This window comes from Pangasianodon hypophthalmus, chromosome 11, assembly GCF_027358585.1.
Source record: "Pangasianodon hypophthalmus isolate fPanHyp1 chromosome 11, fPanHyp1.pri, whole genome shotgun sequence".
Taxonomy (NCBI): domain Eukaryota; kingdom Metazoa; phylum Chordata; class Actinopteri; order Siluriformes; family Pangasiidae; genus Pangasianodon; species Pangasianodon hypophthalmus.
In genome coordinates this window covers 6,095,226-6,119,975 of record NC_069720.1, presented here as the reverse complement: position 1 = coordinate 6,119,975, position 24,750 = coordinate 6,095,226, and the positions used below count along the sequence as shown (strand labels likewise).

The 24,750-nt window shown below is 37.9% G+C and overlaps 2 protein-coding genes across 3 annotated transcripts in view; both read left to right on the top strand.

The window, feature by feature from the left end:
• The first annotated feature begins 1,069 nt into the window (after window positions 1–1,069).
• On the top strand, window positions 1,070–10,054 carry LOC113536414 (uncharacterized protein C2orf73). Of its 2 annotated transcripts, none has more exons than XM_034308409.2 (5): window positions 1,070–1,422; window positions 3,326–3,488; window positions 3,656–3,809; window positions 6,093–6,199; window positions 9,056–10,054. In XM_034308409.2, the coding sequence occupies exons 1-5, from the start codon at window positions 1,364–1,366 to the stop codon at window positions 9,290–9,292; spliced, it is 720 nt and encodes a 239-aa protein (XP_034164300.2). In that variant the 5' UTR covers window positions 1,070–1,363; the 3' UTR covers window positions 9,293–10,054. The 2 variants fall into 2 exon arrangements, with proteins under 2 accessions (XP_034164300.2, XP_034164299.2); XM_034308408.2 differs by having other exon boundaries at window positions 1,076–1,422; window positions 3,326–3,548.
• An 828-nt stretch (window positions 10,055–10,882) lies between these two features.
• Window positions 10,883–24,750, top strand: part of sptbn1 (spectrin, beta, non-erythrocytic 1) — an 83,010-nt gene continuing 69,142 nt past the window's right edge. Inside the window, exon 1 of the mRNA XM_026930527.3 lies at window positions 10,883–11,034. The gene's annotated coding sequence lies outside the window, so the exon portion shown is untranslated. The remainder of the gene's footprint in view (window positions 11,035–24,750) is intronic.

Below are 24,750 nucleotides of genomic sequence, written 5' to 3'. Positions count from 1 at the left end.
CCCTAGGCTGTATGTTCCCTTATCTAATCAACGTTCTCCTCCATCATATTGTACTTTTCTGTCACTTATCTCACAGATTAGGTGAAAGTGGGTGTGATTAAATGATGTCTTCTTATAGCACAACAATGCATTCCCTGTATCATTTCCACTCAGATGACCTTAACGAGCTCTAATCAAGTTACATGTCAGCTTGGGGAAGAAAAATCAGGAAGGCAAATCAGAACAAAACAGACAGCAAATTGGGTTGTTTTCAGATTTCCAATAACCTCCGCCAGTTGTCTTGGAAATCATTTCCAGTAGGCAAACCAGTGAAAAGTATGTCCATCAACATTTTCTTTCTTTGTACGAACTAAACTTGTCCTGTTCACATATGGTCAAAGTCACTCTATCCTGAGGTAAGCACAATTTTCTGTGTGACAACTTACCCAACATAGTGTGACAACTTACCTGCTGATGGAGTCTACAACTCTGTACTGAAATAAGATATGAAGATGTAATGAATACACAATATGTACCCTAGACCTCTTTCTTTCATTTGGTATGACATTTATACCATTGTGATGTATTGTGCTCAGCCAATGTAAGAAAGAGTGAAAAATGTGACAACATACCCCGCTCTCCCCTACCTGTAATGCCACTATTGATATACCGTTCACTAAGGAGTCGACTCTTTGAGTGGATTGATTGATTTGTTTGTTTGTTTATTTGTTTGTTTATTTATTTAGAAGGTAGAGCAGTAGAGTGGCATTTCATAAAACAATTTAGTCAGGTAATGCAGAACAATCACTGATCAAAACTTTATATGATTTAGGAAAAGGAGCCGAAAGAGTCGAGTCTTTTTGGTGAGCCAAATGATCAAATGACTCACTGAAAAGATTCTCATTAATAATATAGCGTTACTTTCCGTGCAAACAAAACAATGTATTTTAAAAGCTATTATACTTTTCTTTGATTGGGTATTATAAATTTTTTAGGTTGTAAACAGCTATTTTTTGTCCATGTTAGCACCAAGCTAACAGTGTTAGTTTTTCTTCAGTAATTCAGTCAAGGCTAGTGTATCAAGTCACACTATTAGCCTGGAATGCTATGGCTAATCCACCTTTACTTATACATTTAATTATAAGTGAATACAAAATGTCAAAACAATATTTTTATATTAAAATGCAATTATATTTAACATTTATATGGTTTCTGTTATGTCTGTTTATATTAGTATAGGGCATAAAAAGTGACATTTCCTGTGGTCAAGTGTCAAATTACTGCCTGTCCCGGTTGCCTAGCAACCCAAAATAATAAAGGCTACTCGAAAGTAAGGGATCAAGTGCACTCGTTAAACAGCAGTAGTAAGTGTAAAGTAGTAAACATGTATCAGCGCGCGGAGATATACCTGCCCCGAAAGAAGAAGGTTCCAGAAGCCTTCCGGTACGTACCACATAAACGACACCTGTCCTGTGGGGTAGCTTTAGGTAGCCTACAGGTGAGTGTGTTATACAGTAACATGTCTGTGTGCAGTTACACTCTGTCTACTGAAGCACAAAAAGCGTGAACACGTGATGTATTTCTGACGCAGCCTTCAAGTCACGTCGGAAAGATCGTGTTTACGAGTTGACACGCCACCACAAAGTCGTAATTACGAGTGGGAAACTCGGGAGTTTGTTTTTGAGCTCTGAGCTGTTGGCGTGTCAGGAAGAAAACATGGCGGAATCAATACATGCAACATCTGGAGCTGAGGATAAATTAGTTGAAACTGAATGGCTATTTAGCAGTGACGTGTCTCTGTCAGGCTTTTTTATTTACAATAAAACAAACTAACTGCCTGCACAAAAGACAAAAGCATTGTACAATTATGTTATATATGGTGTATAATTATTACGTAATGATAAAGTTTACAACGGCTTCATAAATTGATTAAAAACATAAAAAAAGCAAAACAAACCTCATGCTCACTCTGTGTTCTTCATTTTCTAGAAGTAGAGTTAAATAGAAGTAGAGTGCTGTATTTTTTTGTAGTTAATTAAAAGAAAGTAAACCGCCATCTTGTTCCAACCCACGTGACTTAAACACACCTGATGTCCTAATTACGACTTCCCAACTCGTCAATACGAACTTTCCAGGAGCACTTGAACGCACCGTGACCCCAATAAGGTGTTCACTATGTGCATGTGAAGGAAATATGTTTTTATCAAGACTGATTGAAAACCATTTTTAATAACATGTTACAGTAATTTCCATTGGCTTAAGTCTTTAATTTCATCCTCAAAGACACTTTTAAAGCGTTATTTATTTGTAGCATACTTCTCCAAATTCACAGAACGTCTCCAAATTCATCAACATATTCTAATATTTTATGAACACAGTAAAATTCATTACATTAAGATGTTTTATAATATCTGTTATTCTATACAGTAATAACAATAACTGCGTTTAGAAAATCTTAAGTAGTTCTGCAATTCATATCCAATCTGTTCTGAAATTTCAATATGAACAGTAGGAAGTAGAAAACAACCACTAAAAGCTAAGAGCTTAGTAACACCCTATGTTCTTGCATTAAAACTCATCATGCAAGGGTTCAGTAAATGAAATAAATACTGTGATATCGTGAACTCGGATGCAGAGCCTCTGAGATTTTTGCTATACCACGTCGTTGTTGAATTCTCAAATCTCTTTGGTCAGAAGATGTTGATTTGAAGATTTGATTTTCTGTAACAGCAGTTCTGAGAGTAGTGCAGCGCAAATCACTTGTTTTCATACGTTAACGTTTCTATCGTAAAAACTCACACAGGGACTTATATGGCCAATGATCTGCATCTAAAACGAATATTATTAGGTTTATATAATAATAATAATAATAATAATAATAATAAGCTATTATTGATATGGTGAGGTTTTCTATAAGGAGATGTTTGCATAAAATTTATGGAAGGAGTCTCCAGTGCCAGCGCTTTGTAACACCACAGGAAAGTCTACAGAACACAGGACCTTTTTGTGGTTTCCTGGTAATATGACAAGCTCTATTTTTTTATTTTTTAAGTGATAACAGGAGCTAACTTTAAGTCTTGAAGTCCTTCCCCAGCATTAAGTGTAACTACAAATGGTTAAAAAGTATGATGTGTCATTCTTTACTAAATTAAAAATGGTACTCATTGGCAAATTGCTGAAGTAGACCGTATGCGTAATAAAACATTTCATTTTATTGGAAAATAATCTTCATGATGGTAAGAGTAACCACCCTATTACTCATTGTTTTCCAATAATAGCACACACGTTGAGTGTTAAAATGATGCGGAACTAGTGTTTCCTCCTCATGTCTGCTCTCTGCTCTCAGCTCAAACACCTACAGGATATTTGATGAAAAAGTCCCCGAGCGATTAAATCCAGACGAGGCGTACAAGGACCACAAATATGCATCCCGAGATCCAGAAGTGACAGAGATGCTAAAGACACACAATATCCCACAGCCTTACAATGTCAAGTTCATCAGCACCAATGTGAGGTTCCTCAACGAGCCCATTGTTCATATGGAAACTGAGAACACAAAGGACGAACAGGTTCCCGTTGCCTTAGACATAAGAAACACATTCCTTGGTGTCTGTGTATCATTAGCTTTGCTATTAAAATGATAATGATTTTTTTCTTTTGTTATAATTTCTACTAGTGTAAATGGTGGCTGAATACACCGGACAAGAAAGTGCCTAGAAAAACAACATACAGTAAGGAGAGCACTCAGAGACGTGACTACCAACCGATCACACACATTCCAGTGACCAGGGTTCAAGAGGAGAGAACTAAGCTTCCAGCTACAGGAATCAGTGAGCAGTGTGTGTGTGTGTGTGTGTGCGTGTGTGTGTGTGTGTGTGTGCGTGTTTTATGGTTATGGTATGTGATTATTAATTTATCAAACCTCTGACAACGTAAAAATCCCAAAACCTTTATTCAAGGTTGGATTTACAGTCAACTTCAAAAGTATTGGCATCCTCCATGAAAATGAGTAAAAAGCCCTGGTGGATTGTTCAAAGGGGCAGGTGAGGCAGAACCCCACCATATTTGTATATCAGCCATTCAGCTAATGTTAATCTTCATAACGTACTCATCTATATATTTTTAAATTCCATTGAAAATCTAATTACCTCTTTCGAGTGGCCAACAGTTAAAAAAGTTGCTATTTGACAGATATAAGCTGATGTTCCTTTGATTTGTTCACCTTTCTAGATGATGCATATTATTGCACCTAGTGGTCAAAAATGGTAACTGTAACAAGCACTAATAGAGGTCCATTGGAGCAGGAATAATGCTGTCCCATGCTCGGGGGCGGGACAGCACACAGAAGAGTTAATGGGCTTGCAAGATTAGGCAAAAATCTTGTTTTATTGCAGTTAAATCAGAATTAAATATAATAATTTTCTGCTACAGTGTGTCTAAATGTGGATCCCTGTTTAAATGCCCAAATGTTTTTGAGATGAAGTTGGGCTGGAAATTTTGCTGAATCTGGCAACCCTGGTTAATGAGATTAGTACTTCTGTGACAGTGGTGATGGTAAACACACCTGCTGTATTGAAGTTGACAGAGGTTTCCACCCTCAATGTGAATGTATAAAAATTAAATGGAAAAACAATCAGAAACATTTTAGGCAAAAATAGGAAAAATAAAAAAGTTACAATAAGCATGTTGCATAAGTGTGCACACCCTCTTATATTTGGGGATGTGGCTGTGTTCAGAATGAACCAATCACATTCAATCTCATGTTCAAATGTAATTATCAAGCAGCTGTCATCAATGAAATTATTCTGATTAACCCCAAATAAAGACGAGCTGCTTCTGTAGGATTTTCTTGACACCTTCTTGATTTCATCTGACTGCTGAAGCCATGGTCTGCAAAGAGCTGAAAAAGCCTGTACAGGGTCTCACTGTCGAAAGGAATCAATCAGGAGTGGGGTATAAAAAAATTTCCAAAACATTAGATGTACCATGGAACACTGTGAAGGCCATCATCAACAAGAGGAGAAAATGGAGCACCGCAGTGACATCACCAAGAACAGGACATCCCTCCAAAATTTACAAAAGGACAAGATAAAAACTAACCAGGGAGGCTGCCAGTAGACCTATGGCAACATTAAAGGACCTTCAGGAAGATCTAACAAGCACTGATTACTCTCTGCATGTGACAACAACCTCTCATATTATTCACATGTTTGGGCTATGGGGTAGGGTGACTAGACAGAAGCCCTTTACAAGACTTTTACAAAAAAGACCAAGTGGTGTAATAAAATCAAAAGGTGCTTCAACAGAATATTTTTTTTTCCATATAAAAGTTTCTGATTGTTTTTCACTTTATTTGTATACTTTGCAATTGCACAAAGAAAAGATCTGACATGATTTATCTTAGTGTCATTCTTTTATTTCACAGGGGTGTTTTAACAGGGGTGTGTAGACTTTTTATATCCATTGTATGTCTAACACAGGTCAAAACAAGCTGCTACAATGGATTACTGAATGTTCTCTACTCTGTACTATATTTCAGGGTTACTCTAAGAATTCACTACATAGCCTGTAGCATAAGTCAAGTGTGATAGCCTCTCGACTTAATTTTGTTTGACGTTATGCTGTTAATAACATTGTCCGTCCCCACCAGATTCTAAGGTCATTAGCTGCTGCTGGTAAAAACGATCCTGTATACCATAAACAGCTTTTGTCAAGTAGCACATTTTTTTTTTTCCTTCTTTCCTTTCAAAATTAATATTGATATTTGGTGGAATCTCCACTGGAGAGGTGGCACTTCCTTTATTGTCAAACAGGGTTGAATCTTGAACACTCCTTGTAGCTAACCATTACAGAATCCTTTATATTTTTTGCTTTGTGAACATACTTGGGCATCCTCACCGATGTTAAACACATGCTCAAATCCAGACTGCCACCAAAGCCTAGTCTTAACCTCCTAGCAGAGGCAACCAGGTTTTGTGCTGAAAGATCCTGGTTAATGATGCCATCAATTGTCACATTTTCCCACAGTTTTCTTTTCAAGGTGCCAATATTTCTGGAGACGGTTCATAAGATTACAGCTTGTTGTTGTAGTTGATTGTTCCTGATCTTTGCAGTTCCGACTTTGAGTCCTCTTGGCCAGCCTAAAGAATTAGTGGAGCACATGTCCTTCATTCACCAGTATGACTCCAGGAGAAATCATGACCAACCCTATCAAGGAAAAGTAAGATTTATATGTCTGTATACTTACTAATGGTTTTACTAGAAAGTCAGCCATTTTAAGAAACATCCCAATATCTAAATCACAAAAAAAAAAAAACTTTTTTTAATAGTCGTCATGCCACAGGGCTGTTAAATTCTCAATTTTGATTGTCCAGGATGTGATGAACAGCATCTCTGACAGCAGTTCAGCTTCAAATCACAGATTTATATTAATGCACTTGATCTAATATGGTATCTCTTCTATAAAAACAACATACACAGAGACTTTGCTTCACATAAACAGACAAAAAATCTAATTGTTTTTACAATTATGCAAGTATTTATGGAAGGAGTCTCTAGTGTCAGTGCTATCTAACAGTCAGGCATAAAGCTCTAACTTTACATTTTCCGAGACAGGAGAGTCTTCAGAACAAAGGATTTTGCACTTTCTTGCTAATATGACAATCTATAAATGACAGAAACATTCTTTTAAAATAATTTCAGCTATGATAGTTTTATCACTATATTGAAAATTCTTTATCTTACTTCCAGAGGTACACTCACACACAGGAATTTTGCTAGCATGAGAAAAAGGTCTTCTCTACAGGGTCAGTTTATTCCATCTATTCCATTAATCCCAAAGGCCCAAAGGAAAAACATGGAGGAAAAATATTTTCCGGCCATTCAAACACCACACTTTCACTGCTTGCTCGTCTTTGGCAGTGGGATCAGGAGATGTTAGTTATGTTAGAGATGATCCAGTTGATTAACTTTTTATCACACAGTCGCAATGATTAATTCATAATAATTCACAAAAACTAAGCATGGGAAATTAGAAATGTTTAAAAATGCATCTTTTTTCTCTAATCCAAGTTTGTCATGTTGAGAAACTGGGTCTCTGTCCTCTGTCCTCTGTCCTGAAGAAAACTCAGTGTTACAGCTTTACCTCTGACCATTACACGACATTGACACTGGAGACTCCTTCCAAGAATGTTACATAAATGTCTCCTCACAGAAAACTTCAACACATCAATGATTACACAAAATTTAACAGGTTTATGTGGAGCATCATTAATACAATTCCCTGTGTAAGATGTTACTATAGAAACGATTACCTATTACAAGGAGAGCATTGATATAAACCTATAAAGCTGCTCCAATGCTGTCAGAGCTGCTGTTATAGAAAAAATTAATCCAGCACCTTGTAACCAATCCCATTTGAGAATTCAGTAGCGCTGTGGTGTATTAAAAATGTACTAAATAAAAAATATTTTCTGGAACTCTAGTACTAGGGCTCTGCCATCAAACTGTGGGAGGTGGTGCCTAATGTAACATAATCTGTGTAATGTAGTTCTTCTTTTAACTTAAATTTGTTAATATAGACAAACTTTGCTATTTTACAAAATTGTGCTAAGTGCGAAGATTTGGCCATGGAAAAAGATTTTGGGTGAGATACAGTAGGCTTCGGACAACATGTCTAGTGCCAATGCACGCTACACAATTATAGCCCAATTTCCCAGTTGCCAACTATTTTTGGGGCTTGGCAGCTACTCACTGCATGCCCGAGTGGTGACCGCTTGAGTAGTATGAACGGTTCAGCAACACAAAATTCTCAGTCTGTGAGCAAGCATAGAGGCTTCGATTTTTTTTCTCAAGCATGTTTGATTTTCTCGCCAGTGAATCAAGTAGTGTGAACTTCTTTGTGGTTAGCAGCAAGAATATCCAATGAGAGTTTAAAAGGAAATCAAATTCATCTGCTCTCGTGCACACCAAATTCCTGAATCCAATTTATCCTCCATCTATTTGTGTGTGAGGGCGAGGGCAAAATGTAAGCCCAATAACGTTGCTTCTATAAGAAATTATAGAATGGTTATTAGCAACCAGCAAAAAAAGACACATCAAGATTCCTGGTGGAGCACCGTAAAAAAATAGCTCCGGTTCTCTTTGCAGAACAGACAACACTTACTGCCTGCATTTCCCCAACCAATCCTTTCTCTACATTTTTCCCTTATTTCTGCTTTTTCACCCATACACCCAGTGCTGTAGTGTCAGGGATTCTGAAATTCTGGGATTTTGAAAGTGAAGTGAATCCAAGACCACTGCCTCAATGATTAGGCTGTTTTCTAGAAGATGGATTTACTTCTCGTTAAACTTTGTGTATGTGAAAAAAAGACAACATGAACATTATTTTTTACAAAATCTTGGTTCAGACCAAGACCATACTGAGACAAGTGCCAAAGACCAAGACAAGACCAAGTGAATATAAAAACGTCCTGAGACTGGAACTTGAGTCCAAGACCAGAATTTAGTCCTACAGCCCTATATGAATGGTATATGCGCAGCTTTAATGATAATTCAGAGCTTAAAAGGAAGATGATTGTCACAATTGCCCACCCAAATGTAGTATCAGTTTAGTGTTTAATGTTTGTTTCTTTAGTTTTTGTGGTAAGTGGAAACTTGTGCAAATATGATTGTTGTTAATCCATTTCTTTAAAATCTTTCTGTCAGACTTTAAAAAAAAAATGGAACCCAGAAGTTCCTGGATTACAGTTAGTACACAATGTGAGAATCTGTATGCTGGTTTCAGGCATTAAATCAGTACCAGAGGTTGTCATGAAACCACATGTGTTATCTGTCCTAACCCTGCCCTGTACATACACACACACACACACACTTTCCTTGTACTGTCCTGACAGTGGGGAGGAGATTTGATCTGGAAAGACTTCTGGCAGCTACGTGACTGTGATCTGTTCACCACAGCTGTGTTGCTCCTTGTCCAAACCCAACCCTTTTGCACTGGACTTCTCTGGTCTGATTTAAATTTGTTTTATGTTTGCTCCCCTTCTTGTCCCCCCCCCCCCCCCCTTTTTTTTTTAAGCGTCACGGAGCCTTTGTGTGGAGCGAGAGGGGGGAGATGGGGCCCAGTGCATTCCAGAGCTCGGAGGGGCTTCGTTCGGACTCAGAGGGGAAAACGTACAATATGAACCTTTCCCAGCATGCCCTTCTGTCCTCTCCACAGATGTATGTGTCCACTGGGACCTTCTCCACCCAGTCAAGCCCTGACCATGGGAACTCCTACAGCAGGAATGACAAGATGGCAGGGATCCCCGCTTAGGCTGGTGGGATCAAAGTCGCAGCGTGAACCATGCTGCACTTGGGTTTGGGAAATACGCAGTGAATCGTCCTTGCCATCTCTGGTGTCATATCAGTCCTGTTACAAACTATAACTTATAATAAAGAGAATAATACATCTCCGTTTCTTTTCACAACTGTGTTGTGCATCGTATTATTGAAAACAGGTTTGCTGACTGAAATTAAGTAATTTTTTTTCACAAAAAGGTAATAGAGCGTTCACCCTCAGATTCCTGCTTTCATTCAGATGATTCTATTTTCTAGAGATTTAATCAGTAGTGAATCATGAATATTTGGGTACTGCTCCTGTTATTTGTCCATATTTTAGCAGCTTACTCACTTTAAATGACCATATCACCACCAAAATAGTTCATCTGTGGCACAAAACAAATAAAATGTGATGTAATGCTTGTGCCTTGACCCACCCAGTAAGAGCCACTGCTGTTCCATACGTTACAGTAATGCCTCATCAAATATGAATGCATTAAGGATGCACTGTATGGGAAAAAGTCCTGAGGTTTAAATGCTTAATGGAGAGGCTAAGAGTCCACCCACACAGACCACATTCTCATAACACAGAAACAGGGCAAGTGTTTATGTCCGGTTGTTTGTTTAAGCTGCAATGCACTTGACTTTGACACTAAACATTATGTTTAAAAAAAAGGCATGTACAGTTTTTTATCTTATGCACTTTATTTTTCACCCACAATTCTAATTCAAGATCAATAAAGCATATGTGTGTGTATATGTGTGTAAGTGTGTATATATATTATATATATATACAGATATGGTTTAGGATTTGTGTTCACATGTCCAGTTTGTGAGGAAATGAGTATGTTGATTGCAAAAGTTTGCATCCCCTTAGCACAAAATGAAGAAGACAAAAATGTGTCATATGCTGAGTTATTTAATAATGAAAATTTTTAAATTGATATCAGATCAAAGGTTTCTATCTCTCTCTCTCTCTCTCCCTTTCTATCTGTTTGAACTCGAAGAAGCCAAGTGAACCCTGCTTACAAAGGTGCTCCTTGTGTTTTGAATCTGGGATGTGCTTTGAACCCATGTGTGTGTGTGTGTGTGTGTGTGTGTGTGTGTGTGTGTGGCTCAGTGCAGCAGAGTGGAAGAGCGCTGATACGGACTGAAGAAAAGCAGAAGCGATGTTCATAACGAATCACTTCACTGATTCGATTCTCTCGAACAACTCACAATTGAATCGTTTGAATTCCACTCAAAGCCTCGTCCAGAAATATTGATATTCTGTAACAGTAACATATTCATGGATTTATACAACCTAAATATGAGTATAAACACATTTTTTAATGCTACTCTTAGACTACGTGATATAAGCACCCTTAATCAGATGAAACAAAGTATTTTAATTAATTTAATCAAAGCTGTAGAATTAGCTATGGCAGCGCGCGACAAAGAGTGAAAATTAAAATCTAATCAAGGGCATCGATGTCAAAACTGAATCGAAGTCTTGGAGAGTCGATTCACTCGATTCGTTTAAAGGAGTCGTTCACTCGCTGTGGTGTAATAAGGAGGCAGTGCGGATCGGAGCGGTCACTCCCAGCGCCTCCCTCTCTCTCTCCTTCTCTCTCTCTCTCTCTCTCTCTCACGCACACACACACGCGCGCACACACACACACACACACACAGGCACACGCACGCGCACGCACTGCGGTCTCGGAAAGGCGGTGAAGTTCGTCACGTACTCTTCGATAGGTAAGTGCCAGTAAATACTTGTTTCTAAGCGGATGAGAAGACATGCGTGGAGGTGGAATATCACTGCTGTTTTGTTTGATCCTAGTGAAGAGAAAAGGTTTATGTTTGGTGAAGCATGTAGACGCAGATGGAGATGGATGGATGGTTGAATGGATGGATGGATGGTTGGATAGATAGATGGGTAGAGGAGAGAAAATCGGACAATTTTGCTACAACTACTTTGCGTCTGTGAAATCAGTGCGTCAACACAGTGACTCAGGTTGATTGTGACTGTGTGTGTGTGTGTGTGTGTGTGTGGCTCATTAATTCCTCCGACGTGTTGCGTGTTTGTTCAGTTCGATGAGATGCACGGGATAACGGTAAGGGCTTCAGGGGCTTGGATGGGAACAGGCGTGGCTCTGCTGTAGTTTGGTTACTGGGAGGGTTTTGTGCTGTACTGTTGTTGTTGTTGTTGTTTATGTTTTTGTTGTTGGTGTTTTAATGCATTTGCCAGTTTAATACCTGATCACCTCAGTTATGTACTAACCACCAAAAATCAGTGCCACTCTTATTGCTTTAAAATCTGGAAAGCAAAGCAATGCGCACACATACACACGCACGCGCGCGCGCACCGCGCTCTCTGAGTTGACGTTGATGTTGCGCCGCTGCACGAGCGTATTTCTTTTATCAGTATTATTATTATTATTATTATTATTATGTTTAATATTTGCCATTCTATCTTCATTGCATCTATCTATCTATCTATCTATCTATTAGTCATGGTTCAGCCTGATGGTCGAGATTGCACGTGATTTTCACACCTCCAGCTGTGTGTGCACGCTACAAAAACACACCCGATTTCTTCGAATTATATCGTGAGAGTGAGAGTGGGTGAAACTACAGCACTGGAGGCATGTCGGAGATTTCGTGACCCCCCCTTTTTTGAGGTTTTGAGGAGAGTTGGGCCATGAAACCGTCCTGCGCTGCTGCACTGCGCTGCAGCCTTTGTACGCATCCAGCTACAATCCTGTCATTTGCACGAGAACGTTTTTGCCCGCCACGTTAAAGCGAGCAAAACAGTCCCGCCATGATGTCATCCTGCCACGCACATCCCTCCCAGTGCAGCTCGCTGAGTAACGGAACGGCCCAGTCGCCATAGTGATCCCGGGCCGCATCTCAAATGGCTTCCTGCTCCCTTTATTCGAGTGCACTCACCGGAGAGCGCGTGCTAACCGCTAACTTCCCTTCCTCAGTTTTCTGAGGTTGTGTAAGACTTTGTGAAGTTTTTCCTCTAATCAAATCGCTGTTTCACTTTGTTTTTAGAAACATAGCACTTGAACCTGAATCCCAAATTCAAAATCTTCATCATTCATCATTCATTTTTCCTGGTTAGAGTGGCAGTGGACCGGAGCCTATCCCAGGAACACTGGGTGTGAGGCAGGAATCCACCAGCACACAGACAAATTCACGCACTCATTCACACCTAGGGGCAATTTAGAGTCATCAACCCACATGGACACAGAGACAATATGCAAAACTCCACCCTGGAGTAACCTGAGGTCCAGAACGACACCATACAACTGCGATATTTACTTGGCCTAAATTTGTACTTTGGGGGCCATGGTGGTTTGGCTTAGTGGTTGGCACTGTTGCCTCGCACCTCCAGGGTTGGGGGCGCAGCTCCCGTCTCCGCCCTGTGTGGGCGGAGCTTGCATATTCTCCTCGTCCTTCGGGGGTTTCCTCCGGGTTCTCTGGTTTCCTCCCCCAATCCAAAAACATGCTTTGTTGGCTGATTGGCATTTTCAAATTGTCCATAGTGTGTGAATAGGTGTGTGAGTGTGTGTGCAGTTGTGCCCTGCGATGGGTTGGCATCCAGTCCAGAGTATCCCCCACCTTGTGCCCCAAGTCCCCTGGGATAGGCTTCAGGTTACCCCATGACCCTGTGTAGGATAAACAGTACAGAGAATGGATAGATAGATGGATGGATGTACTTTTGTGTGTAATGTGTTCACACTAGGAAAGTAGTACTCCATTAAGTACACCCAGATGACGTACTAAAACCGGTGAAGTGAAATATGGATGCTTTTTTGCACTCAGTAGATTCAGGATGCAGAGCGTAAAGGGAGGGGTCATCGGATATCAGAGAACAACACTTTTTTTTTCTGTTTGCTTGGTGACACACCAAGCAAGAATACCACAACTAAGGGAAATAATTTGGCTGGACATTTTGGGATTTAAAATAGACCGTTGTTACTGTAGAGGCTGTTCTGATGTGGATCAATGCTATGAGGTCCTGCACAGTGTGCATGTTTCTCGTTATTGCGAATCATTATGTACACATTTGGCTTGTCCCTCGTGTCCAGAGATGTCTGTCACATCCGGTCTGCTCTGTCAGCATTCTGCAGCCTTATACTTGATGAAAGTCAATGCCTTAAATGTTACAATAGAGATATTTTTAACTTAAAGTGCTCGGGTTTTATTGCTATGTTTGACTAAAGCTTGTAACTTGGAATTTCCAACCTTCAACAACTTAGAATTCCTACTCAGAAATTCGAAAAGGTTCAGCACGAGCACGTGATGTCATATCAACATGGCTGCCCACACCGTGTAGCACTTCTCTACATTTAAATGAGATTATAGTAGTATTCACTTTACAGACACTTTAGTAGTTTAAATCTATAACATTAACCAGTTTTGAGAAGGTAAATACATTACAAATGTTAACATTATCATAAATTTCACTAATGTTAGCTGGCTAGCTTGTTGCTAGTTCATGACTTTTGGATGAAAAAAGCAAACAAAAGACAAGATTTCATGGGGGCGTCCATGTTTTTTGTGAAGGTCAGGGAAAAACAATGTAACTCTAAGCTCCAACTTCTCACAATGAAATTAGCATGGTAATGATGCTAGCCTGCTATGCATAATAGCATCACTAACCTTATGCATAATAATATCACCAACCTTATGCATAATAATATCATTAACCTTATGCATAATAGTATTACAGACATTCAGGTATATGGATTCTACCTTTTATTATTCAATAATATTTCAGCTAACAGAATATTTTGAGATGGATTTTTAAAGGTGGGATATGGAGGTGCTAAGGTGCTCTGAAACTTGTGAGTCCCTGGAATTTCAAACAGATCCAAATGGCTAATTGCAGCAACAAGTGTGAAGTCATGCACCCCCGAGTGATGAAGGCCAGATCTATAGATATCAGACTACAGTAGCATATTTGAAATAGCAGTTTAAAGACCCAGCAGTGCACAATGATTTGTTTAACTCTGAATAAACACACTAATTTAAGTCACTTAATCGAATTAATTTAACACAATAACGCAAAAGTCAAATTAGACGGAAGTACATGAAACTTGTTGTGTGTCAATTGCCCGAGGACTTGATTCATAATATTATGAATTCAGGATTGCATTCACATATGATTATTTGTGATAGTAAGTTTGATTTGACTTTGAATTCAAATTTAGGTATCAAATATTAATTTGATCCCTAACCCTAATCTTTCTACAGACTGAAGAGCTTATTTTATTATTTTTCTGCTTTCATAGAAACCTAATAGAAAAAATGCTCTTTTAGCATAAAGGATTAAAAGTACAAGTTTCTATTTTGGTTGGGATTTCATTTAGGGTAGTGAAAGTTCTGTACTAGTGACGTGAAGGTTATGAGTTCACATCGCTGACCTGCCGCTATCGGGCTCTTAAAAAAGGCCCTCAGCCCTCAACAGCGCACTTTTACACTTGTACCCTATTCTCCCTTACTTGTGAATTGCTTCAGATGAAAGCACCAACCGAATAAATAAATGTAAATGTAACTTCACGGGTCACTTTTGAAGGTTTTGATCTTTTCACACGGTGACATTTAGCATTTTAGCACTTAAAGGAATACACCAGGGTGTTTTTCATCAGTGGTGTATGTGTGACTACCGTGGATGATCTTTTCAACACATTTCTCAGTATTGAGGAAAATAATGGAAATCTAAGGGGCACTTGTTGAAGTCTGTGAAAAATCATTAAAAATCATCTACTTTCATGACTCAAAAACATTCGTAAATAAAACTCAAAATCATTTTCCGAAACACTGTTTTAAAGGGAGGAAATTAAAGCGGTTACGCCATTGTTACCAGTGCTGTTGTGTAACTCTGACAGATACAACAAAACCTTCAGAAAGCGTAAATAATCGGAACTAATTTGAATTCTTTCGGTGTTGCAAAGTTGAAAATCCCATCCTAACACTTTAACTGTAATTTAATTGCTTTGACTTTTTAAGTTTATTGCCAGAATTCAACAACTGCCCCTAGGCTTCACTTGTCATTGTGTTTCAGTGAAACAGCATTCTTGTATTTTTTCTCATTACAGGTCAGAGTGTTAAAACTGAAATTCTAGTCTGTGCGGTGGATAGAGATTAAGTTGAAAACTAAACCAGAGTATCCCTTTAAGTGCACTTGTTTTGTTTTATAGCACAATGTGAGAAGTGCGTGTGTGTGTGTGTGTGTGTGTGTAATGATACAGTCGGGTATTTTCACATACCCGGGAGGTGAATGACTGGGGCACATGTGTGTTCTTGTAAGACTGTGTGTCTGGGGGATTTTTTTGTTCATATGTTTCCTTATTAGCATACAGCGCAACCTGTTTATGCTTGTATCAACACATTTGTTGTAAACCATGTCTTTTTTTGTACAAATGCTACTAATCTCATATTTATCATTTCCGTTCTGGTTTTATTGTCGTAAACATGTCATGTAAGGACACTGGAATTATAAAATGTTAACGTGCAAGGACGTCATGTTTTCTTTCTCTAGTTAGCAGCAGCTATTGAATTCAAAATGCTGCTTCCTCTCAGGGTTCCAGGAGGTCGTGTTTTTATTACTAGCTACCTGTTGGATAACTTAATTAGCTTCACAGCAGATACGGTGTTAGAGTGGGACAGGTGGTATCGTTCGCTTGTTTACTGTGACAGAAAAGAGAAGGAAAAGGGGCAGTTTGGGAGGGTGTGGAGTTGATCAGCGAATGACCAGCTGTCACAAGACGCCGACGACAGGTGAGGGACACATGGTGTCCACAAGCGGCCCAGTCACAAAGAAAGGGGAGGAGGAAAGCATGCCTGGACTGAGTTTACAGTATAATCCATAGTCTGCACCCTGCCTGTCTTGGCCATGTTTCTCCAGCTGCCTCTCTCGGGACTGCCTGGAATTTTTAGCCTTTATTTTTGGGTCTCGAGACTCTACAGAGTTTAAAACAGAGATGAAGGCCATTTGGTGTGTCTGCTTTTTTTCTTTTTGGGAACTGGCTCAATCCTCATGTGGCCTCATAGTAAATAAAACTAATTACATCTTTAATTTGGTGGCCTTGAGTCTGAATTTGGACAGAAAGAGTAGAATTTGAGCTATGATTACAAATTTGTCTGTATTGCTATGCTGATATGTTTAGAATTTGTAAGGAATAAAACACAGCAGTGTGTGTAGTAATAGGGTACCCCGAAGATGTTTACTTTCCCATAACAGCACATCTCGAAGTGTTTTATTCCAATTATACCACAGATTTGCCAACACAATCTTTTATTTATTTTAAAAAATGGAATGTTGTAGTTTTTATCCATTTGTAGTTATGCTATGTTATGGATTGTCCACTGTACAAGTTCCTGGTAGCGTTTATGTTATAGCAGCTACAGCTTAAACAGTTGTTCCCTCATCAGCCTCTCTTTTTTTTCTATTTCTCTTAAAGTAAATAAGACAAAAAAAATACAGCTTGTCTAGTTACTGAGAAATGAGAAATCGTAAACTCCTCTGACCTGAAGATGTCAGAAAACTTCAAATTACAGCTTTACCTCTGACTCATACAAAGTGCTGACACTGGAGACTCCTTCCATAAATTTTAAATAAACATCTCCTTACAGAAAACTTTATCATATCAACACTTACGTGTTTATGTGGAGCATCAGTTATAGAACTCCCTGTGTTAGTAGTTACTATGGAAACAATAATGTATTCAAATGAAGATTAATTAACACCTTCTGACCAATCAGATTTGAGAATTCACCAAAGCTGAGGTATGGTCTGGTAAGATTCGAGTTCCTAATATCCTAGCAAAAATGTTTTGGAAAATATTTGACAAGTAGTTCACAATGTTATTAGAACGCTGGTCATACAGATTATCCAGTTGGATAAAAAAATAACATTATGGAAACATTCCTACAACATTTTTGCAACATTTTTAGTTCTAAACGTCACACGCTCAGAAAATAGAGAGCTTATTAAAACATGTTTGGCTGGAATGCTTCAAAATTCCAGCTAAACAGATTCGTGTATTAATAGATATCTTCGCTCAGTGTATTCCGTGGTATTAAAGTAGCTCAGATTTATATTAGCAGCCCTGTTTTTCCAGCATTAACAAGCCTATTATGCACAAATCAATCCCTAGAATAGGCCTAATAGCAGAAGAGATATTTGTGTGCTGATCATGTTTGTCGGAGCGGAGCCATAACTGACGTACTGGCTGTTGTCTGAGCCCAAAGTGAATTAGAGGAAATGAGAGAGACCCTGAGGGACTGGGCGAGGTCTACAGCCCCAGACCTCTCCTCTCTTCTCCGAGCATCGACAGCCTTCTCATGTTTCATCTCTCTCCTCATCTCTCTTTTGCAGCTTCTTTTCTTAGTTAAAGGGTAACTGGTCTTTTTGATTAGGACATCTAAAAGACATACTAGTTGTGCTTTTTTAGTTGAGGTACAGCTTACTATATTTTCCAGCCATGTTTAACCAAATCACAGACTACAATAAAGCTTGTAAAGTATATAATTGTGTCAGTAGTAATTATCTATATTCTCTTTCTGATACTCTCCACTCGCCCCCAACCCCAGCTGTAGCCCACCAATCTGTTTAGTCTGTTTAAAATGACATGTTATCCACAAGCACATCCATCCATCCACCCACCCACCCATTCCTGCAGCTGGACGCTTTAGCTCAAATGTTCAGCTGTGTCATGATGCAAACCTCGACCCTGGACCTTGTAATTCATCCAAATCCCACTCTGAAGGACAACACATGGCCACCAGAGCTGACAGGACATCGCGCTTCTAATTCACAATAGAGACATTAGTTCCTGCTCTGGTATAATCATCACAGCACAGAGGTGTCATTAGGGTCAGAAAGGAGGCTAGCCATTAGCCACAGAAGTGCTAGCAGACTGAAGTGGGATCTTTGAATTATGTCATTTTCAAAAAAACAATCATGCCTCCGTGAAATTTAATGAGCTAGCAAAAGGTTAGCTAGCTAACTTTAGTAATATGAATGACCACCTGAACATCTATGATGTTCAGCAAACTAATAAATAAATAAATACTGCTATAATTTTATTCAAAACTAGAGAAGTGGTGCTTTACTTATAGCTGATGGTGTGAGCAGCCATCTTGAATTGATGTCACATGCGAAACTTGGGTTTGAGGATATTTATCTGCACTTCGGAGCAGGAATTCCAAATTAAGGAAATATTTTTTGTATTTTTTCCCCTAGTCTTAAGTCAGAGTTTCTGAATTTAACAAGCTCTAGTCAAAGGTTTTTTTTACTTGCTATATTAGCGAGAATATGCTAATGGAAGGTCTTGAAAATAAGTTTTCTTGTAGATAATATATCTCGTTTTCTAAAGTACTTAACATTGGTTATAATGGAAGCAATGAAACTATAACCTGTTTCTCTCAGCAACAATGCAACTACATCATTGTAATAATGAATATAGGACATAACTGTCTAAGCAGACTTAAAATAAAAGGTTGTGTTGTGATTGTTCTTCAGTTCCATGATGTGGCTTAAACACACACTTCCTATAGTGACTGTAGTGTTTCAATATGTTTTTTTTGTTGTTGTTTTTGTTTTGTTTTTTTTAACAATGATAGTGAAGTTAAACCGAAATTTGGGAATTTGTACAGTCTGTTCTGTATCACCATATTTGGATACATCGGTTTGTGCTTGACTGAGTGTGTGCATGTGTGTGTATGTGTGAAAGAGCCAAGCTTGTCCTATGAATCTGGAAAACACACTTTGATTTCTTTGTTCCACATGCTTTCTCTCTCTTGCTTGATAGTGATCTCATCTTCAAAGCTTTTCTATGAAATGAATCTGAATGTGGCCTCACGTATCCACAAACACATTCTGGGAAGTTGCCCTAAACTTTATATAATCAAAGCTTTCGAATTGGAGCTTCAAAAGCTTCAAAAGCTGTTTGTAACGGCCAAACGTGGCCAAACATGACACTTTCATTTTTTAGTCGAGAAAGTAACAATGCTGAAGATTTTGCTTAGAAAGCAAGCTGTTTTCTTTATGCAAGATCAAATGATGCAATTTATTATAACAAATACAGTGTGTATATGTATGTATGTATGTGTATATATATATATATATATATATATATATATATATATATATATATATATATATATATATATATACATACATATACACACTGTATTTGTTATAATAAATATATATATGTATATGTATGTATATATATATATATATATATATATATATATATATATATATATATATATATATATATAGTATATCTTAATCATAACAAGAATTAGAAATGGTCAACAAGTTGCTCAACCCAGACACTTTCAAACAGTGCCAAAACTTTTGTACTGTTGCCAGATTAAGTAGAATCTCCTTCAGCTGAACTACTTCTGGGTTACATTGAAATGGAAAATATTTCTTTGGCTCATAGTTGTCTGGTAATTTGTCAAAATTACATTCAAATGTAAAAATGTGCATCCTGTATGGTTTGTGTGTTTTTTTTTATTTTTTGGAAAAAATTAAATGTAGCTCTATTTTACAAGTTTCTCCAAAAAAAAAGAAGACTAGAATGAATATAAAACAAAATCTTTATAAAAACATTTGCACTATGGTACATTTTTGGGTACGTTTACACTTGATGGTGGATTTCGAAGTAAACTGGATTAGCATTTTATGATTAATAATCATTATATATAACGTACTTATTTGATTATTTTTTTATTTATTGTTTTTTTAATTTAACCTTTATTTAACCAGGAAGTCTCTTGAGATTAGCAATATCTCTTTTGCAAGAGAGTCCAGGTAAAAAAAAAAAAAGCATTCTTGAATACTGAAATTTGGTCAGAAGGTGTTGAATTAATTTTTATAGTTTTCTGTAATTGTTGATATGGTGAAGTTTTCTGTAAGGAGACATTTCTTTAGCATTTTTGTAAGGAGTCTCCAGTGTCAGCTCTTTGTAAAGCTGTAACTAAATTTTCCAACACAAAGTCTTCTTGACAGAAGTGTTTATTTATTATTAACTTCAGAGTAAAAAAAAAAAAAAGCAGAGGCTGGTGCTGCTATAATGCGAATAATTACAGGAACTAGTTTTGCAGACATTCCAAAATGTAAAATGTAACAATCAACGGATAAAAACATGGTGTGTCATTTTTTTAATAAATAAAGAAATGTAACCACTGGCAAATTGCTGTGGTGTAAGAGGAATAAAACAAGATGGTAACAGTAACTATACTTCGTTACAACACCCGAAATTCATTATTTTCCCATAACAACATTTCCCCAAGTGTTTTACATATGACATTTCATATTGTACTCAAGACGGTACCTTGCATGAGGACCGTTGAGCTTGTCAATGTAATTATCTTTCATAATTTGGTAATGATGGAACACATGTTCGAGCAGTCATGAGTGCTAATATTCATCTGCCTTCGTTTAGTTTGTTGCGCCAGCACAACAACGTGCAGGAATAAAAAATTTTCCACAAAGTCCTTCAAGGACAGGATTTAAAGTCTGGTCTGCAGTCTATGTCTGTAATTCTGATTTGACAAAGCAATCTCTCTCTCTCTCTCTCTCTCTCTCTCCATCACATTCCCAGTTGTTTTTCTCATCACAGTGACTTGCCCTGTTGGCCTCAACGCTGGTGCTGTTTTTACAGTTGCACCATATCCACAGTGTATCATAGAACAGTTTTTGTGCAACCTTAAGTGCTTTCCAGTTTCCCCAAGGATCACAAATGATGTGCTCATATCTCACAGATGTGCAGAAGTGAGCAGCGTTAACTCACTTTATACCACAGCGCTGCTGAATTCTCAATCCTGATTGGTCAGAAAGTATTGATTAATTTTCTGGAACAGCAGCTCTAACAGTAGTTCCAGCTGTAGGGCAAATCGCAGGTTTATATTTATGTGCTTGTTCTAAATATGATAAATATCTTTTCTATAGTAACAGCTAACTACTTTGAAGTTTTCTGTGAGGAGACTTTTTTAAACATTTTTGGAAGGAGTCTTCAGTGTCAGCGCTTTGCAACAGTCAGAGGTAAAGCTGTAACTTTCCTTGGGAAAGTCTTCCCTTGCAGTGAGAAAAAAGAAGCTGTTAAACAAATTAATTCATGTTATCACTTGCATTAAGTTATGTAACAATAAACTGATAAAAACTATGACATTCTTTAATAAATAAAAAAAAAAGCATAATTGCTGTGGTATAAGAGGAACAAAACACTTTGGAATGTCTTGTTATAGCAAAATAATCAATTTCGATCTGGTAACAGTAACTCAGCTTCATCACACCATGCTGTCATTGATTATTTTCCTATAACATCATGCCACGTTCTTCAACAATAGCTGATAATAAAGATATTAAAGCTGTGTTTACCTGAGTTTTCTCAATGACGCTGTTGAACTGACGCAGCTCTGGAAACGATGAGGTCTTCTCGAAGTGACACATACACTTCCCAGGTCACTGACCTCACTCAGCCTATCTCGTCTTTTCCTCCATAATCATTCTGCATGAGTGAAGCAGGAAGCGCTGTTCCTAAAAAGGCATGCGAGTGCATGATGGATAGGCATGGAGTAGTACGAAATGGACAAAAATAAAATATTGTGATTATAATGCAAATTGCAATACACCTTCTTTTATATTTAAACAAACCAGTGAAGCTGGGATTCATCATGGTTAAAGATTGACCTGAGTTGATTTGAGCAAGATTACTCATTAACTGCAAACCAAGGTTTATCAAAATCTGGAAATTGAGAACCCCTTGGTCAGAGATGAGTCTCAGAACACACACACAAAAAAAATGTTTTTTAAAGTTTTTTTTTTTTTTTATACTGCATGGCCCCTTGAGTTTCCCAAAAGTATTGCAGCGCAGTGATCATTGTTACATCATAACGTAATTAATTAAAGAACAACATGTGATACTTTTTATCCATTTATAGTTACGTTTAATATTGTGGAATATCTGAAATTCATTCCTTTAGTATAAACAGCTATAAACAGTCATTCCCTTACTTTCTCTTGAGGTTAATATGAATTTAATGAAAAACTACAGCTTGTTATGTTATGGAGTCATGTTTGCTGTTCAGAGGAATAGCTTTACTTCTGATTGTTCAAAGTGCTGACACCGCAGCCTCCCCTAAATCTTACACAAACGTCTCCTTACTGAAAAACTTCAGCGATTAGAAGTTTTTGTAGTTGAATAAAAAAAAAACATTTTTAATTCATTCATTATTCAACGTAGATTGAATAATAAAGTCCCTCTGAACTAGCCTTTATTATAGAAACGTTAACGTATTAGAACGAGTGCATTAATTTAAACATGTGATTCGATTGTGATACATTGTGGTATGAGGAAGCTTAAAACAAAAAGGGTACTTTTTAGGAATTTTTAACCGCAGAAAGGCATACATACATACAAACATACTACAAGTACCTTTGTTAAAGTGGTTTTGACACTTTTAGTTCTTACATTGAAAAACATTTAATTAATAGTTGAAAGACTAATATACAGTTAGATTTTCTGGAATGAGCAAATTAAAAAAATCTATTGACTCATTCCTAATATCTTGCTTTTCATCATCATCATCAGTGTGTGTATCAGCTATAGCATGGACACACAGTATAATAAACTGCTAGACTGGCTGTTTGCCAGCGGGTTTGCTCTGCATCTCGTCACGTCTGTCATGCGTGACAGTGTTAGCCTCTTCTGAAAACCATTTAGGCATGTATGATGGTGGTACATTTCACTGAGCCACTGTTGGGCCCCTGACCCTCAGCTCCCTGCTTAGATTACTTTCTGCCAAATGAATAAGCGTATAAATGTATAAAACGACTTCCTCTAGCGCTCATTTTTCCTCTGCTCATTTCTCATCCGCTGTGGTCATTCTGCCCCTTTTAGCATCTGATTAATGTGCACTACTGCAGCGCTCGTGTCCTCCAGGCCAATGACACTGAGGCAAAAATATCGGATCAGGAACCAGAGCTTCTTCTTTCTTATAGGAAGAAGTATGCAGAAAAAGAGGAGGAGGAAAGGTACGAGGATTGGGAAAAGTGTTTGAGAGTTAAAGTGAGCCAGCCAGAAGGGGGGAGGAGATGGTGTATAAGAGTAGGAGTGCGAGTGGGAGTATAATGACATCCAGACCTGGCTGCTGAGCTGCGTGTTTTTCAGCATATGGAGGCCAGGTCCAAATGGGATATATTCAATTCCAGCCCTGCGTCTCGCTGGCTGCCAGAGATTAGGGTGTGGCGAGACAGGTTTATGAGCTTGCACATTCAGGGGCTACAGTGTGAATAAAAAGGGGGCTACAGAGGAACCTGTCATGAAAATACGCAGCTTATGTCGATCTTTATTAAAAAAACTGTGTCTCTTGTTTTTTCCGAGAGTTTGTGGATGAAGCCGGTAGAAGCGACTCAAATGTAAATCAGAATTGTCATCCTGGTGGTGCCAGAACGATTTGCAGTGTTGATGTTAAAATATAAACACCTAGATAAACACCAAAGAGGTTTAACTGTCTTTGAAACTAGGCTTGATCTATTGACTCACTACATTTCAAAAGAAAATCTTCTTTCTGCCAGGGATTAGAAATGATTTATTTTTCATTTTAGTTCGTTCCGAACAGAAACTTTCCTACTCCAGCATTCCATGACCACCTCTTCAGCTGGAAACCTGCTAGAACGAAATAAAAGCATGGTTAATAGCATTCTTTACATATGATAGCCTACTCTGCTTATAGGAAGCGTAATGTAAAAATAAAATCAAAAACTGCATGATCCAGAATCGCAGGAAGAATGCTTTCTACACGGATGTTCTTTTCTTTGCCTCATTTTCAAAAACGCTGCTATCTCATGTTAAGATGTGACCAATTCTGGACAGGAATTTAAGCCTAATGGGAAAATGTTTAGGTTTAGGTTGTACTTGAAATCATACTTCAACAGAAAAATAACATTATTAAGCGGTTAAGCACTTTTTACTACAACGTTTTCATTCCCAGTAACGTTTCTATTCCCTACTTTATACTCACTACATTTTCAAGGATAACTTCATTTCTCTACACTCATATATTTGTAGATTCATAAGGCGACTTTTTAGCATTAGACGGCTTCAAGGAGTTGACCTCCTAACAAATCTCAATATTAACAAATATGAGAGATATGATAATGAGCCCTTATACCATCACTTCAATGTATCTGCTGCTATGTACACTTGCGACAGCTAGTTATTAACATTCAGCTAGTTTGTATGATCAGTTATTACCATGCTAGCTAACATTGCTAGAATGAAGCTGTTGTTATTTAGCATTAGCTAATTTTTTCTTACACTCCACAGTTCTTTGGTGAAAGAAGAACTAATATACGATCAGGAACTAAAATCAGTCTATGATTTGAAATTGAGGCAGGTGTCTTTTTCTTTCGTGAATCTTTGTTGTACTTTTACGTTC

What these genes read in the sequence shown, in the direction of transcription:
- LOC113536414 (XM_034308408.2), top strand. Translation starts at nt 1,364, where the DNA reads ATGTATCAGCGCGCGGAGATATACCTGCCCCGAAAGAAGAAGGTTCCA. An exon ending in AAGGTTCCAGAAGCCTTCCG is followed by an intron (nt 1,423 to 3,325) that starts GTACGTACCACA and finishes CTCTGCTCTCAG; the next exon opens with CTCAAACACCTACAGGATAT. An exon ending in AGAACACAAAGGACGAACAG is followed by an intron (nt 3,549 to 3,655) that starts GTTCCCGTTGCC and finishes AATTTCTACTAG; the next exon opens with TGTAAATGGTGGCTGAATAC.